General features: G+C 40.9%; 1 protein-coding gene across 1 annotated transcript in view; it reads left to right on the top strand.

Moving 5' to 3' along the window:
- Positions 1-24,069, top strand: part of LARGE1 (LARGE xylosyl- and glucuronyltransferase 1) — a gene marked incomplete at its 5' end in the record, with an annotated part of 153,111 nt that overhangs the window by 121,015 nt on the left and 8,027 nt on the right. The window contains 4 exons of the mRNA XM_019471451.1: positions 4,121-4,284; positions 8,773-9,051; positions 17,685-17,831; positions 22,965-23,160. Of these exons, the coding sequence (XP_019326996.1) occupies positions 4,121-4,284; positions 8,773-9,051; positions 17,685-17,831; positions 22,965-23,160 (786 nt within the window). The remainder of the gene's footprint in view (positions 1-4,120; positions 4,285-8,772; positions 9,052-17,684; positions 17,832-22,964; positions 23,161-24,069) is intronic.

The raw sequence follows: 24,069 nt of genomic DNA, 5'->3' as shown, positions 1-24,069 counted from the left end.
GCCTGTGCCTCTCTGGCCAGCCTAGCTTCAAAGACTGCTTTTCCTGAGATGAAGTCTGATTGCCTGCCGCAGCTGGTTGCCCAGAGAAGTAACTTAGCATATATTTTTTTATGTATTTTTCTCTTTGTTTTAGTGTTATGCATGTCATGGCTGCCATTTTTATTTCTGAAACAAGTGACATCATGATGCTAATGAAAGCACTTGTTGCCCACTACAGTATTTCCTAAGAGAACATCTACCGTACACAGTCTGAAAAGAATACATTTTTCAACTGTGAGAGTGTTTCCTAGAGGTGACATTTCCCACATGCTCAGTGGCAAGTAGCCTTAGCATTGAAAATCTTGTAGAAACAGTGAATCTCATGCTAAGCAGGTACTCGCTTATGAGAATACATGCTGTCACTCTAAGGTTGAGAAGTCTTTGCTATGTTAGGCATATTGTTATAAGTATAATGCAGGGGTTTATAATGGGGATGCCATCTTTTTATCAAATCCAGCTGATATTAAGGTCCTCATTCTGATGGTGCATTGTGTTTAAGTGAGCATCTGTTTGCACAGATCTGTCAGCATTCCCGTTATAAACCCATCTTTTCATGAAGGCATAATATGGGCACAAACCTTAAACCAAGCTATAAGTTCTTTGTCTGTAAATAATGGATCCACGCAATATGCATGCTGTAGATGAGATTATATCATTGGAGAAATTTTATGTGATCATGTAACTGAAAAATAATATGAGGTAACTCAGAAAGAGATGAATTTAAGGATATATATGTGACTGTCTTAAACAATTCCCTGTCTTTGAATGTGCATCTTTAACATTCTTCACTTTAAATATGTGTGTTAAAGTGACACGTGACAGTGTGCAATATGTATTTATAGATTGTATGTGTCTTCCTCTAGTAAAGAGGAAGCAGCCTTTATATGTGTATGTGATACTGGGGCATGGTATCTCAATGTATATATGAATTGGGGGGAACAAAGAAGGTGAGATAGGGAAAAGGGCTCTTAAACTGCATAAAACTGTGCAGCACCCAGCACGTTGGTCCTGATACTTTGTGCATGTCATACCACTAGCTTCAGTGAGATAGCTTGTGAGCTTACGGGTTTTGCTGGACCAAATCCAGAGTGCCTAGTGTGTCCAGCATTGCTTCCAGTAGAAGTTTTCATACGGATAATCACATGCTATTGCTTTCCAGTGCCTGCTGCCTCACCGTTGCAGGATAGGCCCATCCTTAATGCAGACTGCTTGCCACATACACAGTGACAATACTGCAGGCCAAATCACAGCCTGTCCTGTGCTGCTTGTCCTACCTGAAGGAGCACACCTGAAGTAAGCTGTGTTTGCACAGCCTGCAGAGTATGGTTCCTAAGGCTGCCTAGCAGTTCAGGCTCATGGTATGAGCAGGCAAGGATTGCACAAGCATTCCTGCAAAGTGCCGATGGAGCTGCGTGTCTGATCCTGCCAAGTGATGCCCACATATTAGCCAGGGCTCTCAGACAGCCTGTGCTTGGGCTTCCCCCTGGCAGCCTGCCTGCACTCCAGTGGAGGGTGCTGGGGGCAGAGGCTGGGGGACAGTCAGAGCACACCACGCCCGTGGACCTTCTGGGGATTGCTGTCTCCAAGGGGCATGGACACGGCCGTCTCCTCTCTTCTCTTGGGTCCCAACACTACATACAGTACTGAGCATGAGTCATGGGAAGTGCCAGGGAGAACCTCATGGATTATCAGGATAGCTGCAGGCTCAGAAACAGTCTGACAGGACAGAGACAAAATCCTGACCCTAAGAAATGCAGCAGAAAGAGCAAGGTTTCCCTTTCCCTGTAGCAGAAGGGAGCCTCTGCTGTTTCCTGCTCTCCTTCACCTCCATCGCCAACTTTGTGACTTGGTGAGTTTCACCATCAAAATACTGGGGCCTCTAAGAAGCCGTCTCCTCCTTTTCCCCCACCTAGGGCTCTCTAGTACGTAAAGCCATAATTTAGCCCCAAATGTTATTCTGTAGCTCATTATTAAGTATTTATTTAGCTTGCAACCCAAAAAGTATTATATGCCCATAAAATATTTAGCTTGCAACCCAAACATAATCTGATAATCATTCAGAGACTGCCTGGTTAATAGCTGCTGTGCAATTATGAACTTCTAGCCTGGTCATTTGTACATACAGCAGGATAGTAAGATACTCCTGAAATGTGCTTTACTATTGTTTTAACCATTTATACCATCAATCACCTTGATAATTCTGTTAAGGGCATACTAATGTCTCTTTTCAAGGAAGACACGGAAAGGTACAATATTCTTTTTAGTCATTGTTGTAAATACTGGGTTTAATTTAAATATTGTTTCAACGTGATTTGGAAAATAAAGTACGGGCTCAGCTGAATGATGATTTGTAAAGCGGAATGAATGAAACTCCAAGAATACGTAAAAGAACTCCTGATTTCTATTCCACCAAAAGAGCTCTTGATTTCAATAGAAGTTTTGCCTGAGTAAAGATTTATCAAGATTCGGACTCTCATCTTTGTAAAAGCAGTCTCTCTCTCTAGGGATTTTTTAAGATCTGTACAGAACAACAGCACAGAAGAATGAGAGCCTGATCCAAAACTCATTGAAATCAAAGGAGGTATTTCCATTATTCAAAAAGAAGATTATAGAGTGATGTACAGGAAAATACCAGGAATTATTCCATCAGCCTTCACAGGAGAACATTCAGCTGTAAGCATTATTGTTGATGGCAACAAATATGCTTATAGTTCCAAGAAAAACAGCTCTTCTTCTTAACACAGTATTAGAACAAGAAACAACTACGTTTTCCATTTTTTTTCTTGAAGATGGTGAAACTATTAGTTTAAATCATTCTGAACAGGACAAAAGGAAGAGATTTTTAAATATAGATGAATGTCTATAATTCAATAATCTGTTGAATGAAACAGTTTTGAAGTGCACTGTGATTGTTATCAAAACTTGTAAAATTCCTATAAAATGAATATTTTTCTTATTTACTGATAAATATGCAATCATATTCTTATAGGATGCTTTTAAGAAATACAGTATAGAAATGATACCTTTATTAATAACCTTTTAAAGCAATACCAACAGAACTCTATTTGACATGTTAAGACCATATATAATTTTCATCCTCATTACATTTTGTAGTACATTTTACAGCAGGTGTGACTGTTTTTTCCTTTTAAGTGGATGCATTTGAAATTATCTAGCCAGATATTTGGCTTTAAAATAATATAGTTCAGGGGTGGAATTGGTCAGCTGCATAGACATTTGGTCAGTTTTTCTCTTCCTTCTTTCCCCAGAGCTAAACTTTTATTCTCTTAAAGCTACATGTCTAAGTCACTCGGGATTGGATTGCTTTGAGATGCCCATTTTGACTTTGAAGGGGCTTGGTTTCCAAGGGAGCCAAAAAAAATACCTGTTCTCTGCCAATCTGCCATCCTTTGGCTTTCTCAAACTAGGTATCCAGAAGCATAAATCCTGTTAAACCTGTAGGCTTAATTCTGGCACCTCTGCAGTTGAAAGACTATTTTCATTGCAAAATTGAACTGGTGCAGATACATAATTTTCAAGAGATGGAATAATGATCAAAGATGTTACTTTTCCAGCTGTCTGTCCATGCTGCTAGCAGCAGTTACTATCTCCAACAGAGGCAGCAGAAGGGGAATTGCTCAGTCCAGCGTACAAGCTTAATCTGCTGCTGAGTCTTCTCTACTGGAGCTGTATGTCTACAAGTAGTTTGAAACACTGCTTCTAATAAGGAATGACATTATGCATCACGTTGGAGCATTAACTCTGAAACTTGGCAATTATTAAACTTGTGATTGTTCACTGTTTCATTGCTAGTCTGGATGTTGAAAGTATGTAATACAGATAATATATACAATATACAGACCATAATACAATGATCTGTCTGCCTTATCAATTTACTTACAAGTGCTTTCTTCTAATCTCTTGTCCAGTGACTTGCAGGAGCAAGGCTTGGGAAAGCCCTGCTACTCTGTATGTTCCACTCCCCGTTGCATCATGCTGCAAGTTCCCAACCTCGTCATTCTCTCTGATTTGCTAAAATAATTACAAAGAACTTATCTTCGTGTCCACTTTTTCCTTACAGCTCCAGAAACAGCTGTCTGAGCTGGACGAGGATGACTTATGCTATGAATTTCGTCGAGAACGTTTCACCGTCCATCGCACTCATTTGTATTTTCTACATTATGAATATGAGCCTGCTTCAGACAATACCGATGTAACACTGGTGGCTCAGCTTTCAATGGACAGGTAGGGAAAATCTCTTGTTCATTGGGAAGCATGAGACAATGAATATTTTCTTACAGAGAAATCCAACTATGTAATGCTTTGGGGAGAGAAAAAACTCACTTTTGTAGACACTTGCATGTCATACTGTAAGACCTTTCTTGAATTAGGAGTAACACATGTAGATATCACACATGCATCCAGACTTCAGCTCTGCCGTGCACACACGAGTGTGGGTAGAGTTCATGAGAGGCTGCATGCTGGAACTGCAGGGGTTGTTACTTGTCAGGATTGTCAGGCATTATTAGTTTATGGAGTTTTGCGGCAACTTAGAAAAAACAGGAGATGTTTGTAATAGACTTAGGCAAGCAGATGTAGCTGACCAAGTTTTTACACACAGTATTTCCTCATTAGACAATGTTAGTTTTGCTTTCATTGGCATCTTCCTTGCAGAAAATTTCAATTAGTGATTTTTCTTACAGTGAAAATCAAAACTAAACATTTTTGTTTCAAATTGGGAAGTTGAAAATAAAGCTTCTTTTTTTAATGTGCTAGTGTGAAATGAAAAATCTCCTTTTGAGAGGAGTCATTGCATTTTTATACCAATGTTGATTTTCAGAATAACGTTTCCAGTTTAACTCTTTTCAACTTTCGCTTCTGATGTAAAGTGGAATTTAACTGGTATTTCATTTGGGAAAAGAAATACATTTCGTGACAAGCTCCACCTGCACCTTTCTGATTCCCACCATTGCAATTAGCTGTCATTTTTCAGAAGCTCTGAAAGTGCAGTCCAGATCAGCCAGCTTTGTGAAATTTTGCATTGTCAGTCTCCTTTTTTCTGCTGCTTCACAGTTCAAATCTAGTCCAAACTTTGCAGTTACTGCTATCAGAGTTGGTTACAAAACAGGTCAGAACTGCTTGAATATTAGCCAGAAACTGATATTTCATTTAGCAGAGCACATACAGCATACAACGTGACCCGTGAATACCACCACTGCTACACCAGTGGAAGGTCAGCAGTATTCCAGGAGAGTCAGAAGAATTCAGATCAACAAAACGTTTACAGCCTGTTTTAAAAATAAACACGAACAAATGAGGGCTATTCTGTTTCGCCAATGCCTCAGCACTGCATCCTGCACATTGTGTTATGATTTGCTATGCACATCAGTGTCTGTTCTATTGATTTTTAATTGAGGAAACATTTCTTAAGTGTTCACAAACCTTTGAGTAGAAAACTAAAGAAATAAATTAAGCCAGACCCTGAGCGAGTACCACCGTAAATTACTAAAGCTGGTGTGTGCACATGGTGTATTTTCCCCCCAGAATTTAATTCAAAACAATGAGCTGGGGCTCAGTGCTGATTCATTGGCACAGATGCAAAGTCTGAGCATCTGTTTCCCTTTCTGGATCCTCACTGGGGCACATGTTTTTATTGATAGATAGAACCACACATTTTTATTCAGGAAGAACAGCCCTCCTGATACTGTGCAGGAAAAACCTTCCCTACTTCGTTGGTGTGTTGCTATAAATTATTGATTTGAGTTGGAAATACTCTCTTTCAGCTAAAATCAATAAATAATATCATACCAAAGAACTGTTTAGCTGCTTTGTTTTCTTCCACATCTTTCAGTTACTGCCTTTTTTTTTTTGTATCTTCTTTAAACCAGTTTTATTAAACTCCTCCAGCATAACTGTAGACATTTAAGAATAGTGTCTCAGATGTAAGAGGACGTGTACATAAACAATGTGCTATACGCTGCATTCCTGCATCATTCTTTCAAATAATCATCCGGGATGAGGAGAGGCAAAAAAGCAACTCCCAGTGTCTCCAATTATAGTCCTGTTGGAGTTGAGACTGACATGGCTATTGTGACAGGCTTATGTTTGCTTGTGCTATAGGCTTGGGGAATGGAAGAGAGGGATGCAGTTTAGGAGCTGTCTATTAATTAATGTCTTTAGATAGAAGCTCTGAGACAGACTTCACCCAGTGTTGTTCGTTATCGGTTAATTGTCACCTTTTATTCTGGTGTGACATTTTCTTGGATAACGGCTTGGTTGCATCACTGTGGTTTTCATGCATGTGTTTTGGTCAGGCAGCCTTTTTAAAGGCATGGTATGTACCTGGGGTTCAGAAATCAGAGTGGGAGTTACAAAACTGTGAGATCAGGATGTGGACAAGGAAAGGCAGGATAAGCGTTACACTGATTGAAGTCTGGGTGAGAATGAGTTGTAAATTGGTTGAGTATTCTTAAGAAGAAAAGTGAAAACAAATAATCTCACAAAACTATTGAATTCCAGCAGAATTATCTTGTCTGAAAGAGACTTTTACAAAAATTTACCAACTAAATGATGACCTCATTATTATGCACTACAGGAGTATATTTATTTTCTCTAGAGTCCTTAAGAGAACGCATTCCTCAAGACCACTAACAAAACCAAAATACCTTGGTCATGTTGTGCTTAGAAACTCGTAATTCTAAGTTTTATGGTCAAAGGAGACTATTGTAACAACCTACAGAGAGTAGATTATGGAGCATCACCCAGCAGTCCCTGTATCAAACTCATGGAAGTGAAGCCTGTCAATGAGAACGATGCAGCAAAATGGAGTATTCTAAAGGGCACTAAGCTGTCCAGCTGGAAATTTATACCAGCAAAACTCAGTTCCCACTTAACTATCGTGAAAAGCTTTGCAGGCATTATCAGGTGTGCCATTTAAATAAGTTATGTATGCCATTTGTTCACTGCTTGGAGTCCTTGAAAGGCATTTTGCTGCATTTCTTGCTAGGCAAGTATTCCATTTTTAAAAGGCTGCCCTAAATCTGAGTGCTGATGAATTGGAGTCTCCTGATTAATAGGTTTCTGATGTGTTGGAAAAAGACAAAAAAAAAAGAAGTATTTTTCTCTATTTATTATTTGTACAATCAAAAGCCTAAAGCCTTCACATACTTTTTAGATCTTTTTTTATCGATTTGTGTTTCTAATTTGGCTGTATGTTTCAGGCTGATAATAACCGTTGTTTCAATAATAGATAAAAAGAAAATAATGTACCAGGTGTAAACTAGTAAAGGTAATATACCTAAGAAAAAAATGATTATATCATCTTGGATGTCACCACGATCATTCAGAAATGCAGGAAAAAGCTATTAATGTTAAATCAGAATGTGTGTTTGCTGGTATGAGTATATCATTCCTTTCTGCTGCAAAGCTTAGGGAGGTAGTAGGAGGGGGAAATTATTTTCTATGATTACGATGATGCAGAAAACTTTTCTTGTGTTCTGTATAAATATTAATAGGAAAAATCTAGTAAAGTGGATTTGGAAGGGAGAGAGGGTAATCATGTTGCATAGTCTACTCTTCCTAATTTTTAATAGAGTATCTGGCTAGGCTGTATAGGTTCATTTCCCTTTGTATTCACTCAAGAGGCTTTGTAATCAGTCCTTGCTGTATTTTTGGGTGCCATATCTTAATCTCTAGGCAATTCTCTATAAATTACCCAAAGCACTTAAAAGATTTTGACCAGGCTGGGTTTGATTTATGTTTGTGTATGAGATCTTTTGTTGTCATTTTCATCAATAGTATTGTAACTGCTGGAAGTTTTAAAAACTATACATCAATACAACCTGTTTCAAAAATGATTTAATGAAATTCGAGATACTGCTAAAACATATACAAATTAGTACTTCAAATGATGGTTTTGTCTGAAATGTTCTTTTGATATTCCACAGCAATGCCATGTCTCTCCCTTCTTCTCTCCTTACTCCCTACACATAGTAAATCCCATTTCTATCGATGCGTCATCCTTTTGCCCTTTCCCTAACCGTGAGTTTTCTAGTCAATGCAAGTGTTCATGTAAGTCAGTATTCCCTTGACCTATCACTTTTAACAGCTTTTAAGATCTGACTAACTGCCTTGCAAAAATTTGGGGAAGGTTTTCCTAAACAGGAGGTAAAATGATCTGTGGGTCTGTACACCTTTCTCCTCCACAGGCTTGTTGAAGAGCACTGTAGTATGTTTGTGTGTGAGAATAGCTTGACCTGAAGCGTGAATTGGGCACTAGACACTGTTTAAGATTACGAGACCTGTATCCTGTAAGTAGATCCACATGGACAGATCCCTGCAACTGCTCAAAGCTCCCATGAGATGAAGTCCTATCATCCATGTGGGTTTTTCTGCAGCATCAATGCTTTAGGCAGGAAGGATAGTGTTGATTTCACCCAGCTTTAGGTATCTGAGTTGTGGATGTGTGTATCTGAGCTAGGGCCATCTTATGCTCCCTTGTATTCAGTGGAGAGAAGTAGGCCTATCTAGGGTGCAGTCCATCTGTCCAGAAGGAGACATCAACTTAGATTAGATGAATTGTGCTGTAGAAATATTTATTGCTTTCCACAGCATATAAAGTGACCCCAATCTGTCTCACTTAGGGGTAGATATCTGCATTTGATCAGATGAACCCAGGCAAAGGGTCCCAGGCAGGGAGACAGCCTTTTCTTATTCTCACCCTTCCTCTTTCAGGCTCCAGATGCTTGAAGCCATCTGCAAACACTGGGAAGGTCCAATCAGCCTGGCACTCTATCTTTCTGATGCAGAAGCCCAGCAATTTCTGCGCTACGCCCAGGGCTCAGAAGTACTTATGAGCCGCCACAATGTCGGCTACCATATCGTGTACAAGGAGGGCCAGTTCTATCCTGTGAATCTGCTAAGGAATGTGGCCATGAAGCATATCAGCACACCATACATGTTTCTGTCTGACATTGACTTCTTGCCTATGTATGGACTCTACGAGTACCTCAGGTAAATGGACCGTGGAGGGATTCCCACTGTCACCCGTGTTTTCAGCCCCACCACACCCCACCCTTCTCACATATTCCCAAAACAATGCAGTCTGAGCAGATCTGAAAGAGGCAGCTTATAGATGTTTTAAGGTGTGACAATGCCAGTAAGGCACAAGAATTTTTAGGGCAGAGGAAGGGGCTGTAACTGGAAGTAAAGCAATACGGTTATGAAAGAAAAAACTCAGGTTTTTTTTATTATCAGAATAGTTCCCTCAGAGCAGCAGAAGAACCAATTTGAAAATTGATCTGGACTAAATATGTGCAAGAGCATCCTGTATTAGCGGAGATGTGAACCAGACGATTTCCCTAAACATCCCTGGTTCTTAATGTCAGTGACAGAAAAACATGCAAAGCATTACTGAACTTGTTGTCCCTGTGACACACTCTTAATCCAGTTCCGTATCTTGAAGAGGGTGATAGTCAAACCAGCTCAAAAATACAACTGCAACGCCAGCACCGGTCAAGGCGAAATAATTAGCATAAGGAAACTGGGATGAGTAACCTCGGTGTGTATTGTATCATAATGAATGTGAGCAGGTTGGGCTGAGCAAACTACAGACCTCTGATCCATTAACTGAGCTTTTTTTAATAAAGACCTTTTTCCCCTGCAGAGGCTGGTCATCTGAGGCCAAAGCATAGAGCAAGGAGGATAGGTTCATTCCCCTTTGTATTCACTCAAGAGGCTTTGTAATCAGTCCTTGCTGTATTTTTGGGTGCCATATCTTAATCTCTAGGCAATTCTCTATAAATTACCCAAAGCACTTAAAAGATTTTGACCAGGCTGGGTTTGATTTATGTTTGTGTATGAGATCTTTTGTTGTCATTTTCATCAATAGTATTGTAACTGCTGGAAGTTTTAAAAACTATACATCAATACAACCTGTTTCAAAAATGATTTAATGAAATTCGAGATACTGCTAAAACATATACAAATTAGTACTTCAAATGATGGTTTTGTCTGAAATGTTCTTTTGATATTCCACAGCAATGCCATGTCTCTCCCTTCTTCTCTCCTTACTCCCTACACATAGTAAATCCCATTTCTATCGATGCGTCATCCTTTTGCCCTTTCCCTAACCGTGAGTTTTCTAGTCAATGCAAGTGTTCATGTAAGTCAGTATTCCCTTGACCTATCACTTTTAACAGCTTTTAAGATCTGACTAACTGCCTTGCAAAAATTTGGGGAATGTTTTCCTAAACAGGAGGTAAAATGATCTGTGGGTCTGTACACCTTTCTCCTCCACAGGCTTGTTGAAGAGCACTGTAGTATGTTTGTGTGTGAGAATAGCTTGACCTGAAGCGTGAATTGGGCACTAGACACTGTTTAAGATTACGAGACCTGTATCCTGTAAGTAGATCCACATGGACAGATCCCTGCAACTGCTCAAAGCTCCCATGAGATGAAGTCCCATCATCCATGTGGGTTTTTCTGCAGCATCAATGCTTTAGGCAGGAAGGATAGTGTTGATTTCACCCAGCTTTAGGTATCTGAGTTGTGGATGTGTGTATCTGAGCTAGGGCCATCTTATGCTCCCTTGTATTCAGTGGAGAGAAGTAGGCCTATCTAGGGTGCAGTCCATCTGTCCAGAAGGAGACATCAACTTAGATTAGATGAATTGTGCTGTAGAAATATTTATTGCTTTCCACAGCATATAAAGTGACCCCAATCTGTCTCACTTAGGGGTAGATATCTGCATTTGATCAGATGAACCCAGGCAAAGGGTCCCAGGCAGGGAGACAGCCTTTTCTTATTCTCACCCTTCCTCTTTCAGGCTCCAGATGCTTGAAGCCATCTGCAAACACTGGGAAGGTCCAATCAGCCTGGCACTCTATCTTTCTGATGCAGAAGCCCAGCAATTTCTGCGCTACGCCCAGGGCTCAGAAGTACTTATGAGCCGCCACAATGTCGGCTACCATATCGTGTACAAGGAGGGCCAGTTCTATCCTGTGAATCTGCTAAGGAATGTGGCCATGAAGCATATCAGCACACCATACATGTTTCTGTCTGACATTGACTTCTTGCCTATGTATGGACTCTACGAGTACCTCAGGTAAATGGACCGTGGAGGGATTCCCACTGTCACCCGTGTTTTCAGCCCCACCACACCCCACCCTTCTCACATATTCCCAAAACAATGCAGTCTGAGCAGATCTGAAAGAGGCAGCTTATAGATGTTTTAAGGTGTGACAATGCCAGTAAGGCACAAGAATTTTTAGGGTAGAGGAAGGGGCTGTAACTGGAAGTAAAGCAATACGGTTATGAAAGAAAAAACTCAGGTTTTTTTTATTATCAGAATAGTTCCCTCAGAGCAGCAGAAGAACCAATTTGAAAATTGATCTGGACTAAATATGTGCAAGAGCATCCTGTATTAGCGGAGATGTGAACCAGACGATTTCCCTAAACATCCCTGGTTCTTAATGTCAGTGACAGAAAAACATGCAAAGCATTACTGAACTTGTTGTCCCTGTGACACACTCTTAATCCAGTTCCGTATCTTGAAGAGGGTGATAGTCAAACCAGCTCAAAAATACAACTGCAACGCCAGCACCGGTCAAGGCGAAATAATTAGCATAAGGAAACTGGGATGAGTAACCTCGGTGTGTATTGTATCATAATGAATGTGAGCAGGTTGGGCTGAGCAAACTACAGACCTCTGATCCATTAACTGAGCTTTTTTTAATAAAGACCTTTTTCCCCTGCAGAGGCTGGTCATCTGAGGCCAAAGCATAGAGCAAGGAGGACACCCTGTGGCCAGACAGGAGGATTTCAGTTCCTTAGTCCTGACCAGTTTTGTTTTCCATCTCTGTTCTAATTTGGTAAAAGTTGATCAAAGTGTTCCAGTGAGGGTCTGCCTGATCCCTTTCAGTCCGTAGGCCCAGGCTTTTGGAGTGTAAAGGGAAATATACCTCCCGGTATCATAAACTCACAGAGGAATTCCTCTGTTTCAGGTTTAACAACTCAGTAAGCATCTTCTCACTTCTCCCCCATGTGGAGAATTAATTGGCTTTTTCAATTTCTGCTTCCATGTACGGGGCCAAATTCACTATGGCTTTTAAGACACTGGATTTCAATAATGTCATTGAAGTTTTATCGCACTGTGTTAGCTTGTTTCCCACTTATTTTAGGGATATTTCTTTTTGACTTGTGCTATGAGGATTCCAAAATAATTCTGTCCCTTGCACACATTAGCTGTCTCAAGGTACATGTAGGGACAGTTGTTAGCTTTTCTGTTCTTTGATGTTAGTGTTGCATGCTGTTACATTTCTTCGGATCGATGCTGGACACAGTAAGGATAGCAGCTGTTGATACTGGCATGTAGTACTAAAAAAGCAACTTGTTCCTCCATGCTGCTTTGCAGTGCACTGATGGGAGCCAGCACTGAAAGGAAGAAGAGAGGAGAGAAGACAGAATGATGTAACACAATATACTTGAGATATTACAACCACAGAAATAATTCTCATAGGGTGATAATGTATTATAGGGCTAAATGCACAGTGATGCCACCCATTGGTGCTGTTTCAGAAAAAAACCAGATTCACACTGAAAGTTGTTGCATCCGAGACCTTGTGTTATTCTACCAGCCTTTTGTGAGACCCATACCACCTTAACACTGACTGGGAGTCTCTGTTGCCTGGGAATATCAAAATTGCTAATCTGCTACTACCAGCTCTTTAAAAAGGGATTGGATATTTTTTGCGTGTGGACTAGAGGCTTTTGCTGCTTTTTCAATAATGATTTTTATCAGCAAAATAGCAGGGAGGTACAGTAAGATTATTTCAAATACGGATACCCTGTATCTTTCTGCATTGACTGTTCCCACCACCTCTGTAAGTAGCTGATTAGTGCTATCTGAATGGCAGCAATTGTTTGTTAGAGAGACGTACAAACATTTTCGTCTTCATTTCCTCAGATAGAACAACCATAAGCAAATAGAAATAGTGTGGTGTTTCAGGCATCGCTTTGTACAGGATGAGCCAGACAAGTCCCTCTCACTGCAAGTTTGCTGATTTATATATATTGTGTATTGTGTCTCTACAGACAATATATTCTCAGAAAGAAAGGAATTTTGAAAAACATTTTCAACATATTTTGAGTGTTGTATGTGAAAGGTTATGGCCAGTTTTGAAGGAGAAGCTGATGGAGCTGATGGTTACCTGAAGCTCTAGGTATCTGTTGCTAGCACTTAGGTTTGTGCTAATTGAGCTTTTTCACACCTGCCAAGTAAGACCATTTCAATGCTTTTAATCTCCATCAAACCCCCTTTTTGTCCTACCTTACTACAAAAGGAAAGAAATGTATAATTTAAAGATTTCCTGTTTACGAATCTCAGACACTTTCAGGTCTATGCTGAGTCGAAGTCTTTTGTCACCTTCCCTCATTAGTTACTGAGGTCATCTTGTCATTGTCCCAGAGGTAGAGGCTCTTTCTGGTTGGTACAAGTAAGGTGTGTGGATCATCCTAAAGGTTCTTCTAACATAAAATAACTAGACAGGCTATCTACAGTTGCTACAGCTAGCATGAAAGTTCTTTCCTGACACATTTGTGTAAAATATGCCCTTTGCTTCCAGTGACACATTTAGCATGAACTGGGAGCTGGCATCCAAGTTCTATCCGCAGGTTTTATACCTGTCCCCTGCAACATGAGTTGTGAACTATTTCTGGTTGTTCTTCAGCATCTCAGCAAGAGATACACTTCATGTTGTGCCTATCGCTTTTTATTTGTTGGGTGCCTTTGTAGGCTATGCATTCATTGCTTTTGCAGAGAGGAAGAACATTCAAATTAATTTAACAGTGGACTGACAACTCTCCAGTTCTTACCACAAACTCTGTGACTGCCATATTCATTGATCTCAAACACTTCATGTTGTGCCTATCGCTTTTTATTTGTTGGGTGCCTTTGTAGGCTATGCATTCATTGCTTTTGCAGAGAGGAAGAACATTCAAATTAATTTAACAGTGGACTGACAACTCTCCAGTTCTTACCACAAACTCTCCCCCTGCCATATTCATTGATCTCAAACCAACCACTCTACCGAGTCCTGATGGTGGAAGCTAATTTGAATTAATGGACTCTTTTTTTTTTTTTTCTGAATTCAGTGCTTTAGGATTAGGTTGCTAACCTTTCTGTGTCTGAGCTTCTCTATCCTCCAGAAATGGGAATGATATTATTATTCGCCCCCATGAGGATGAGAATTCTGTGTTAATTTTTTGAAGGAACTATGAAGATGAAAAGATTGATATCAACATCCTGGAGTTCATTCAACCTGTGAGGAGACTCTTGTGATTTAAGATTAATTTCTTCCATGCTTTGCGAAAAATAGGGTTGATTAGTAGATTTAGAAATTTAACCCAACCTTCACTGTGTCAGAATGACATACATCAGGTCTGAACACAAAGATGCCTGGGAAACGGTTTCCTGGACAACATAGCAAAGAGAAAGCTCTTCATAAAATCATATGTCCTTATTTTGGGGTTTGGGGAAAAAGGACAGATAAAGGAAAATGGATACTGAATCGATATTACTGAATCCAAAAAATAGCCCTCATAAGTATAGTGCAGGAATTAAATAGTTGACCCAGTGCTAGTTTGCAAAATAATGAAATGTATTCCCTACATTATATTCCACATATCTTGCAACACCAGCAGTGAAAATTTTCCTATTCCAAGTATCACAGAACCAGTCAACCAGCAAATGGCACCTCCACTCAAAACAGGAAAAAAAGTCACCCCACAGAAAGGGAAAAGTAGATTAGCTTCTAATAGGAAGAGGTTATATTTTCAGCTGGTTGTCCGAGGAGCAGACCACCAGCCAAGTTATCAGAAGAAAATGGAAGGTGTTTTTTTTCTCTACCAAATCCTCCCTGCCTTTCTCACAATTTACATGGCCTCTGTTGTCCTTTGTCACTCAGGTTCAACACCTGGATGTCAGCACTGATTCCTTCTTCCCCTTACATTAGTCCTTTATGTCATCCAGTCCAGACCAAAGGCAGGATATTCTACTCGGGGGTCGGTGCTGCTGGACTTCTTGACGGAGCATGTCTCAACTCCCAGCTCAGTTTTGGTGAACCCCTCCACTTTGACCTTACCAACATGCACCTCAGATGCTCACATATCTCTTGAAAATATTTGTGCAGAGATTATCCTGCTATTTTATTTCACTCTTGAAGTACCTCCACCAGTTCTCTGTGTTTGACTGTATCCACTACAAGCATCTTGTTTTCAGACCTCTGCTTCTCTCCACTTACTAACTTTTCATGTTGACCTTTGACTGTGCAAGTGATTTCAGCCTCTTGTATCAGTTTGTTCCCTCTGCCTTTTGGTTTTCTTCATGAAGATAGTGGCATCTATTCTTTCCAACAGTTCTGCCATTGACACCTATATTAAATTTGCAGATGACAAGAGTAGGGAGTGTGCAAAAAGAATTCTTGATATCCACATCATTTTTGTGCTTGTATCCTGTATCTTACAAAATGAGACACGTTCAACACTAGTTTCAACACAACTTGCTCTGTCTGACAGTCTCTGCTGATAACCCTTGCTTGGTATCTATACCTACTTCAGCTTTGTTCAGCTTCAGACTGTGAACTTTGGTAGGCAGGATTGTCTCCTACTCTTTGAAAAGTGCCAGGCACAGCAGGGCCTTGATTTTTGCCTGGGACTTTTGAGCTCTCCATCAAACAAAGAGATAGCAACAGCCATAAATGGAAGCTGCTGTTTCCTTGCAGAGCCCAAAGGGTGAGCATCACTGCAAACGTTACCTGCTCCTTCCTAAAACTGAATCCCCAAAGCTGTACTGCTCAAGGCTGATAGATTGCACAGAGTCCAGAAAGCCTGAGAAGTTGTCAGAGAAACTTTGTTAGTGTGCCCAGCTTGCAGAGAAGGTTTGAGGGGGAAGAAACATTAAGAGCATCCTAAAGAATAGATGCTGGCACTGCTCAGCAATTCTGGAAGGTCGTGGAGGATGATTGTGAAGGGGTCATCTATTTACGTGGAGATATCTTGGCTATTAGTGATGGTGAGGGAGAAGCTAGTGAGGAAAGTAGAAAAAAGTTATAATAAGATGCTGTTAAAATCTTTCAGTTGTGAAAAGTTCACTGGAATGTGGCAGGGGTTCTTTAAACAATGCAAACTTTGTAGTAAGGCGCTGAGAACAGATTTCTTTTTATAGAACAGGCCTATAGGGTAGTGTGAATTCTCTAAAATTCAGATTTTATTAAATAGCCCTTCTCTTCTTCTTTGTCTCTGATGGCAATATAAATGAATTCTAGGTATTCTGGGCCTAGAAAAGTGGTTTATTCGGTCCTTCTGTTATTATGACAGTGATCCAAATTCCTTCATCTTATAAGGCTGTAGAGAGTTTGCTGCTTGTCAACATTGTCCTTGATTGCTTGTTGCAGGAACATAAAAGTCAGGACAGTGAATCCTGTTAAGGGGAACTGACTTTGACAGGGAGAGAGAGGCATATTTCTCATATGAAATATGAAGATAATGAAAGGAAAATCGAGACAGAGTTACTTCTAATGACAAGCAGCATAAGATTCAGTTTGGGGATGGAAAAGTAACTTCTTTTTCTTTGTCTTTGGGTTTTAGTTTGTTAGGAAAGAATAGACTGAATACCTCTGGCAGGCAGTGCCTAAGGTTGCTAAGCTGTTGCTCTCCTGCAGCAGTCATCTTAAGGCCCCTGTCTGGAGAAGGGCCCTACTGTGCAAAATGCAGTATGTGCACACACACACACACTCTCACACACCAAAACAGTCTCTGCACTGAAGAACTTGCAGCAAAAGAAGGCAAAAAGCAAGGTATCTCAGCACATCCAGTACACAGCTCTTCTCTGCAGGAAACAGCCTCTTTGACCTACATATAGAGCCAAGCACAAATGAGTTTGATCTCTGGGCACTACCATGCACATGATTAACAATAGTCAAAAAAATACTGCTAATTTACAGTTTTGCTGATTTGCACCATGTCCTGTTGCAGCAGATCTGTGCCTTGCCTTGAACAAAGACTGGCCATCATGGCAACAGTGTTCTTGAGGGCAAATATCTGGTCCATAGTGGTGTTAAGATAGCGCTTACCTTGCAGGACACACAGAGCTTTAAAGCAGAGGTAGAAAGCAAGTATGATGTCACAGCATAGCACAGAGAATAGCTAGGCTGAAATATGACCAAACTTTCCAGCTCCTTACCTTGTAAAGGTAACTGAGTCCTGGATAAATCGCATTTTTTTTAGAACTGCCATTGACTGGGCAGCCCTTTACCACATAGGTAGCAACATTCAACTATGTTTATCTTGCAGAGGTGGTCATTTGGCCATGCTCAGAGTGCTAGTTCAGCTCTGTGCATCCCTGGACATACAGGGCAGCATTGATCAGTCAAACACGCAAGCTCTTTTTGAACTGTGATCGTTCTCCCCGCTCTTAGAGCAGCAAATTCAAAAGGAGAGGAAAATACGAAACACCCCTGGGAAAAAATATGGGCCATAGATACATTTACAGTATCAAACTGCCCATTCTCTGCTCTTTACTTTGAAAAGCCAAGTGATTTGCTCAGTTTAAAATTTTCCTGCTTGTATTTGTTGTTTCTCTTTGTCAGGAAGTCCGTCATCCAGCTAGACCTGGCTAACACCAAGAAAGCTCTGATTGTACCTGCTTTTGAGACCCTACGCTACCGCCTCTCCTTCCCCAAGTCAAAAGCAGAGCTGCTATCTATGTTGGACATGGGAACCCTCTTCACATTCAGGTAATGGAAAGTACTTTTGTTGAACCTGTGGTCATTATCTCTAAAGACTTTTTTGATGTTCTGTGATTATTTGATTTTTCTCTCTCACTGTCAGCTAGCTAGCTCCATTAAGAAACCTATTGGAATTTTTTTTCCCTTTTCACAGAGAGGCAGTGAACAGAATCATATGTGGATATATTCCATCTGTAAGCTCAGCATTTTATCTAGTATTATAATCCTCTACTGAAGGACTTCAGTTGTTAAATTGAATTTGTTTTATTTTCATCATTTTTTATTGCGCTACAAAATCAAGCGTGACCATTACACTCATGTGCGTGTAATTTGCTTTTTGGCTGCCAAATACTATCCGGATAGCTGTGTCCCTCATGTGACCAAAAATAATTTCTCTCTGCTCGTTGGTTCGCTTCCTTACTGACTTACTGGAAAAACAAATGCAGGCTTGTTGTGTGCTCTTTTAAAGTGTGAAACAGCTGCTTAAATAGCTAGAGTTTCTCAATGCACAGGTAAAAGTGTACTCTGACTAGAAGTTGAGAAGCGAAGAACACCTAAATTTGGAGCTCCTCTCTGAAGCAGACTCCTTTTGTGGCTGTGAACAAGTCACTTCTATTATCTGCCAGACTCTTCAGTTTTAAAATGCAACTACCAGGGATTAACTGTCTCTTGGGTGTGTGTGATAAGGTCTGATTAGCAGACATTTGTAAAGCATTGCAGTGATGGGAAGAGCACAATATGGCCTTATGATATTGCACAGAGAGGGGGCTTAGGAGACCTGTGTTCTCTTCTGAGCTCCGCTAGTGCCCTGCTGGGAGGTGGTATGCGAATCAGTTTGCTTTCTTACATCTCTATTCTCCATCTCTGAAATGCAGGTAACAATGTTCACCTCTCCTTTTTACGGTATTTTGAGATCTAGAGATAAAACCTGTGAAAAAGCTAGGTATTATCCATGGCTGGTGGAGCTCTATATCACCTCTCCCATCCTTCCCTTACTTTAGAGCTTTCCTCACACTTCTCCCATTCCCTCTATTACACACCTTTCGTTGCAGCAGCCACCCTTCTCTCATGTGGCCACATGCACATGTCATAGCAGACAGCCTGTGTGAGCCTGGAAAACATATTTCAGACACTGCCTCTACCAGCGACTGCCTTGAAATAGAAACTTGAGGCGTCTGAGAGAGGCATGCCTCTCGAAAATTACTGAAGGATGCTGGTGGAGCAAATGCCTTTCACATCATTCTTTAAACAGTCAAAGACATACAAATTAACAAGAGAGTTGATGATAGGAAATAATTGTTTCTCCCATAGTTGAAAGAAAAAATCCTTCCAGTGGAAAGTAACACCCTCAGGATTTTCAGATCTTACATTCCACCAACAGTCAAATTTTCAGCTTGCACACCAGTGGCCTTCCACTACAGACTTCATCTTGAAGCTATACAGCATGTTGGCATGTTACATGCACAGCCAGATTTGCAGATCCTTTCTCAAGTCTCACTCAGGCAAAAATCTCTTTTAACATCAGTGGGAGTTTTGCCAGAGCAAGGTTAAATAAGAATTGAAGGACATGCGGTGTGTAGCTGGTGTACATATTAATGTAGGACACATTTTACAAATGCTTCCCCAGTTTGTTTTGGCTCATTTCATTGCTCAAATCTATCAACAGCCACAAAGCAGCTGTGATCTGGGCTGAGAATTTCCACCTCTACCTTCAAGGTGCTTTAATAACGCTGCAATTCAAGGCTGAGCGGGTGGGAGTGAGCTGGGGAGGACTGCTGTGACAGTGATTGCTGAGAGTGCCTGCAGCATCCCAGTCCCTCACACCACATGGTAGATTACAGTCTTTCCCTTGCTGAAATTGCTTTTGTCACCTCTTTTCCAAATGGTGACCTTTTCTACCTCTGGGCAGCTAAGAAGTACAAAACGGCTCTCAATTACATCCCCCAGTCACCACCAGAAGAAAAGGGAAAACGTGAGCATCGACGCTGGCAAGGTGTGCTGTGTGGAAACCCTCCGCGGCAGTGGGTTGCTCTGTGCCAGCTTGCTGGCTTTGTTTGCAGGTGCTGGCTGTGACTGTGCCTCACGAGGATGTGTCCGCTCGGTGCCTGGGTAATAGCTGATGAACCACAAATGTACTGCCGACACAGCTTTCAGGCACAAGGAATACCACAGCTGGTAGAAGACGCATCGTATTGAGAAAACGTTACCAGCAACAAGTGATTAACTGATTAACTGATTGCATCCACAATCCAGCAAAATGTTTAAGCATCTGAGAACAGAACTGGGAAAGTTTTTCTTTCACCAAATCATCTTTCTCACTGAAACGGGAAGCTTTGAGGGACAAGGCAGGGAGGAATAACACTCTGAGAAGAATAATGATTTCATTTTGCTAACTTTAGCAAAGTTTACTATAGTTTTGAAATTTTATTTTAAGTAAAAGCAATTGATAATGAAAGTAAGATGAAACATTTGACCCAAAGCGGGGGAGGGGTTGTGCAGTTGTTTTCCATGAACCGTGGGAAAGAAACTCATCATCATTTTACGGAGATCAAATTATTTGGTTTGGATTTGTCAAAATTGCCAGCGTAGTGAAAAATATGCTGTTCACAATTTTCACAAAGTTCTCCTGGGAGTCAGCGAGATTGAGTGTGGCCTTAAAATTCAATGTGTATTTAAATCTTGAGTGAGAAGGGCCTGAGCAGGAAAATTAGATTTATTCATTTGTCCTGTGAGATGGAAGACCAATATAGACAGTGAACCAATTCTCACAACTGCGTCACCGAGAGTAAAATTTGTTGGAAATTACTCTCTCTTTTATAGTAGCTTCCTCTACATGGACATCCATGTAATGATGTCTGCACGTCTTACTTTGCAGTACATTTCATGTGATGATCAGCCATTGGCCAAGACCTAGCTCCAGCAGATTATGTGTGTGTGTGTGTGTGTGTGTGTATATGTGTAGACCCATATATATTGTATGTACAGATATGTATGTAATCCTGAACTCTCACAATTCTTGTTTCCAGTCTAATTATTCCTTTATAATTAGTGTGTGCACACCTTATTTGAGCGTCCTGTACTCATTTTCCACTTTGTCCTGACCTTAGCCATCCTTTTGTCTTCCTCTTGCCCTCCACTCACATCAGTCACTCTGAAGAGGCCAGTAGATTATCTGTGGTATTATTTTGTTTGGTACAATCAGGTCTATTCCTTCCTTTCTGCTTTGTTTTGTCTCTCCGATCTCACTTCCATGTTTTCCCTTCATTGTCTCTTCCCCATTTTTTTTTTCCTGCTGGTCAGCTCTCTCAACTCACAGAGATTATACCTGAGCTGCTGTAACTGCTTACACTGCTTTCCCCAAAAAGGGTGGAAAGAAATTGATGTTTTTATGGTTAGTGTCACGTTCCCCCCCTGTTTAAATCAGTGGGAGAGTGTTACTAGAATAGCAGCAGCATTTGACTGCTTCTCTGCAGGAATCTCTCAATTAACCAAAGTTTGTATGGGGCTTTGAAGATACAATCACTTCATAAGTGTTTAGTAGTCATTATTATTATTATCATATTTAATTTCAAAATGCCGGAGGTAGGATGTTAGAAGATACGGCATCCTCCACAATCCCACATCATTTTAAACCCCACATTGTGATTGTGCTTTTTTCTAGCATAGATAGCTGCCCATTAGTGACTGGGTAGGTTACCAACTCATTTCCAAAAGAGACCAAGAAAGGAATAGGCTTTTTGGAGATGATTCCAAAGGGCATTAAGGATTGTAAGCATCTTTGTGAATCTGGCACTGGTTTCTAATAACCTCTAGAAAAGTAATTCACTGTCAGTTTTTTTAATACGGAAGGGCTTTGTTTTTCCAGGTCCCCAAGCCAGATATCTGAACGTGATGCAACCTGTTTACAGTTTAGAAATGCAGCCTTCAAAGGACCATACATTACTTGGGACTCCAGTGCTATCCAAATAATTCTGTCTTCCTGCACTGCCTCTGAACAAGGAGAGCCAGCGAAGCTGCACACCTCTGTGTTTTTCTAGTTATAAGCCATACAAATATACATTCAAAGTGGAAACTCATAGGTTGTGATTTTATGTCCCTGTTTTTAGCAATTTCTTGCAAAGTTACGAGAATTTCTGGGCTTGAAACATTACCTCAGGTCCTAATTCTGCAAATATTTAGTGCTCAAATCCCTTTACTTTAGCACGAGTCATCCCTGTGAATTCAATGTACCTTACATTACAAACTGGCAGGATGTTTGTTTTGCCCCTTCTGTTACACATCTCAGAGCGTTGTAATACAGATGGCCTGCTATGCCTTTGTTTCATTATTTAATCTGTGGGTCTGCAGAAAGAGCCTGTCTCATTGATTTTCGGAAAGGTGTAAGAAGAGTAAGTGGGTGAGAGAGTCATTGACCCTGGCATTAATGGGGTGGATTCAAGCTGTGCTTGGAAGAGACCTGCTGTGACCTAAACAAGATTAACAAAGTATAAAAGGATCTTTTTCTGTAAATCAAATTGATTACCTTACTCAGGATCACATGGGTACTCCCCACAATGTAGAAAGTACAGCAGAAAGCCTTTATGTAATATTTTACTTATTAATTGAATTATGCACTTTGGCTCCTGCCAAGTAATAACGGTAATTAATAAAATGGAACATCTGTCCAAAGCTGCAGATGTCTCTCATACAAATTATAAAATTGCATATAAAACAGATTGTGAATGTCACTGTGGTGTAGAAATAGCTAATTTTAGGGACCTTATCTGAGCTACAGAATTTCACAACAATTTTAGAGCACTGATACAGCCGCCTGGTTGCTAGGAACAAGACACAGCACTTTGTAGTGCAGATGAACTGTCTGTATACTTGGTAATTGTTTCTCACATTAGCATTAGGTAGTGTTTTCACACTATCCTTCACCAACTAGATGTGTTTAAGCATTGAGCACATAGAGGCTCTGGGAAGCGTGCTGGAAATAGTCCTATAAATTGCCTCCAATATGTCCTGAAAATTATGATGTGAACTATAAGCTAATGTCCTTATTTTTGAGCATTTCATCTAACAAGTAACATTTTGTTGCCTCGCCAAGATGTGTTCTATCTAATTGCCTCCCCACGTCCGTGCCATTTATGTCTGTTGAAGGTATCATGTCTGGACGAAAGGGCATGCGCCAACGAACTTTGCCAAGTGGCGAACGGCCACCACCCCCTACCGCGTCGAGTGGGAAGCAGACTTTGAGCCATACGTTGTTGTGAGGAAGGACTGCCCGGAGTATGACAGGCGGTTTGTTGGATTTGGCTGGAACAAAGTCGCTCACATCATGGAACTGGATGCACAGGTGAGGTGACGATGCCTGCATATCTCACACGGGGCTTGGCAGCAGGGTTGTTAAACAAAGTCTGTGTTCTGTAGAAAGGCTTCAGGCTTTGCATCACCAGAGTGCTCATCTGGCCTTACTGAGCTCCTTAATGAGTGCTTCCTGAGTTGGGAACATGCAGTTTAGTCCTTGTAAAGCATTAAAAGAAGAACTGAGTCTGAGTTAGTTTATTTGTCAGTGCTGAGAAAGTTGTCTTGCAGTGGCACAATCCCTGCAGTGCCCGCCTCCCACCCAACAGTGCGCCTGAGCATTGCAGCACTTGTTGCCAGTCTCATCACCTACTAGGGGATCTATAGACCTGGCTGGAAGTTTTTCAGTTAAACAGAGGTTGGTGAGTCCCAAATGCTAATTTAGAATTCAAAAAGCAATCTTAAATTGAATCCAAGGCAAGCATCTTCAATTTCTGGCCTGGATTTACAGCATATCTCTGCAAAGCCAAGGACTTTACATTTCCAAAGTTAGAATCATAGAATCATAGAATAGTTTGGGTTGGAAGGCACCTCTGAAGGTCATCTAGTCCAACCCCCCTGCCATGGGCAGGAACATCTTCAACTAAATCAGGTTGCTCAGAGCCCCGTCCAACCTGACCTTGAATGTTTCCAGGGATGGGGCAGCCACCACCTCTCTCGGCAACCTGTGCCAGTGTTTCACCACCCTCAGCGTAAAAAATTTCTTCCTTAGATCTAGTATAAATCTACTCCCCTTTAGTTTAAAGCCATTCCCCCTTGTCCTGTCGCAACAGGCCCTGCTAAAAAGTTTGCCGCCATCTTTTTTATAAGCCCCCTTTAAGTACTGATAGGCTGCAGTAAGGTCTCCCCGAAGCCTTCTTTTCTCTAGGCTGAACAACCCCAACTCTCTCAGCCTTTCTTC

This window comes from Aptenodytes forsteri, unplaced genomic scaffold (assembly GCF_000699145.1).
Source record: "Aptenodytes forsteri isolate BGI_AS27 unplaced genomic scaffold, ASM69914v1 Scaffold482, whole genome shotgun sequence".
NCBI classification, from domain to species: domain Eukaryota; kingdom Metazoa; phylum Chordata; class Aves; order Sphenisciformes; family Spheniscidae; genus Aptenodytes; species Aptenodytes forsteri.
The sequence above is the reverse complement of the archived record's forward strand: the minus strand, read 5'-3'. Positions and strand labels throughout refer to the sequence as shown.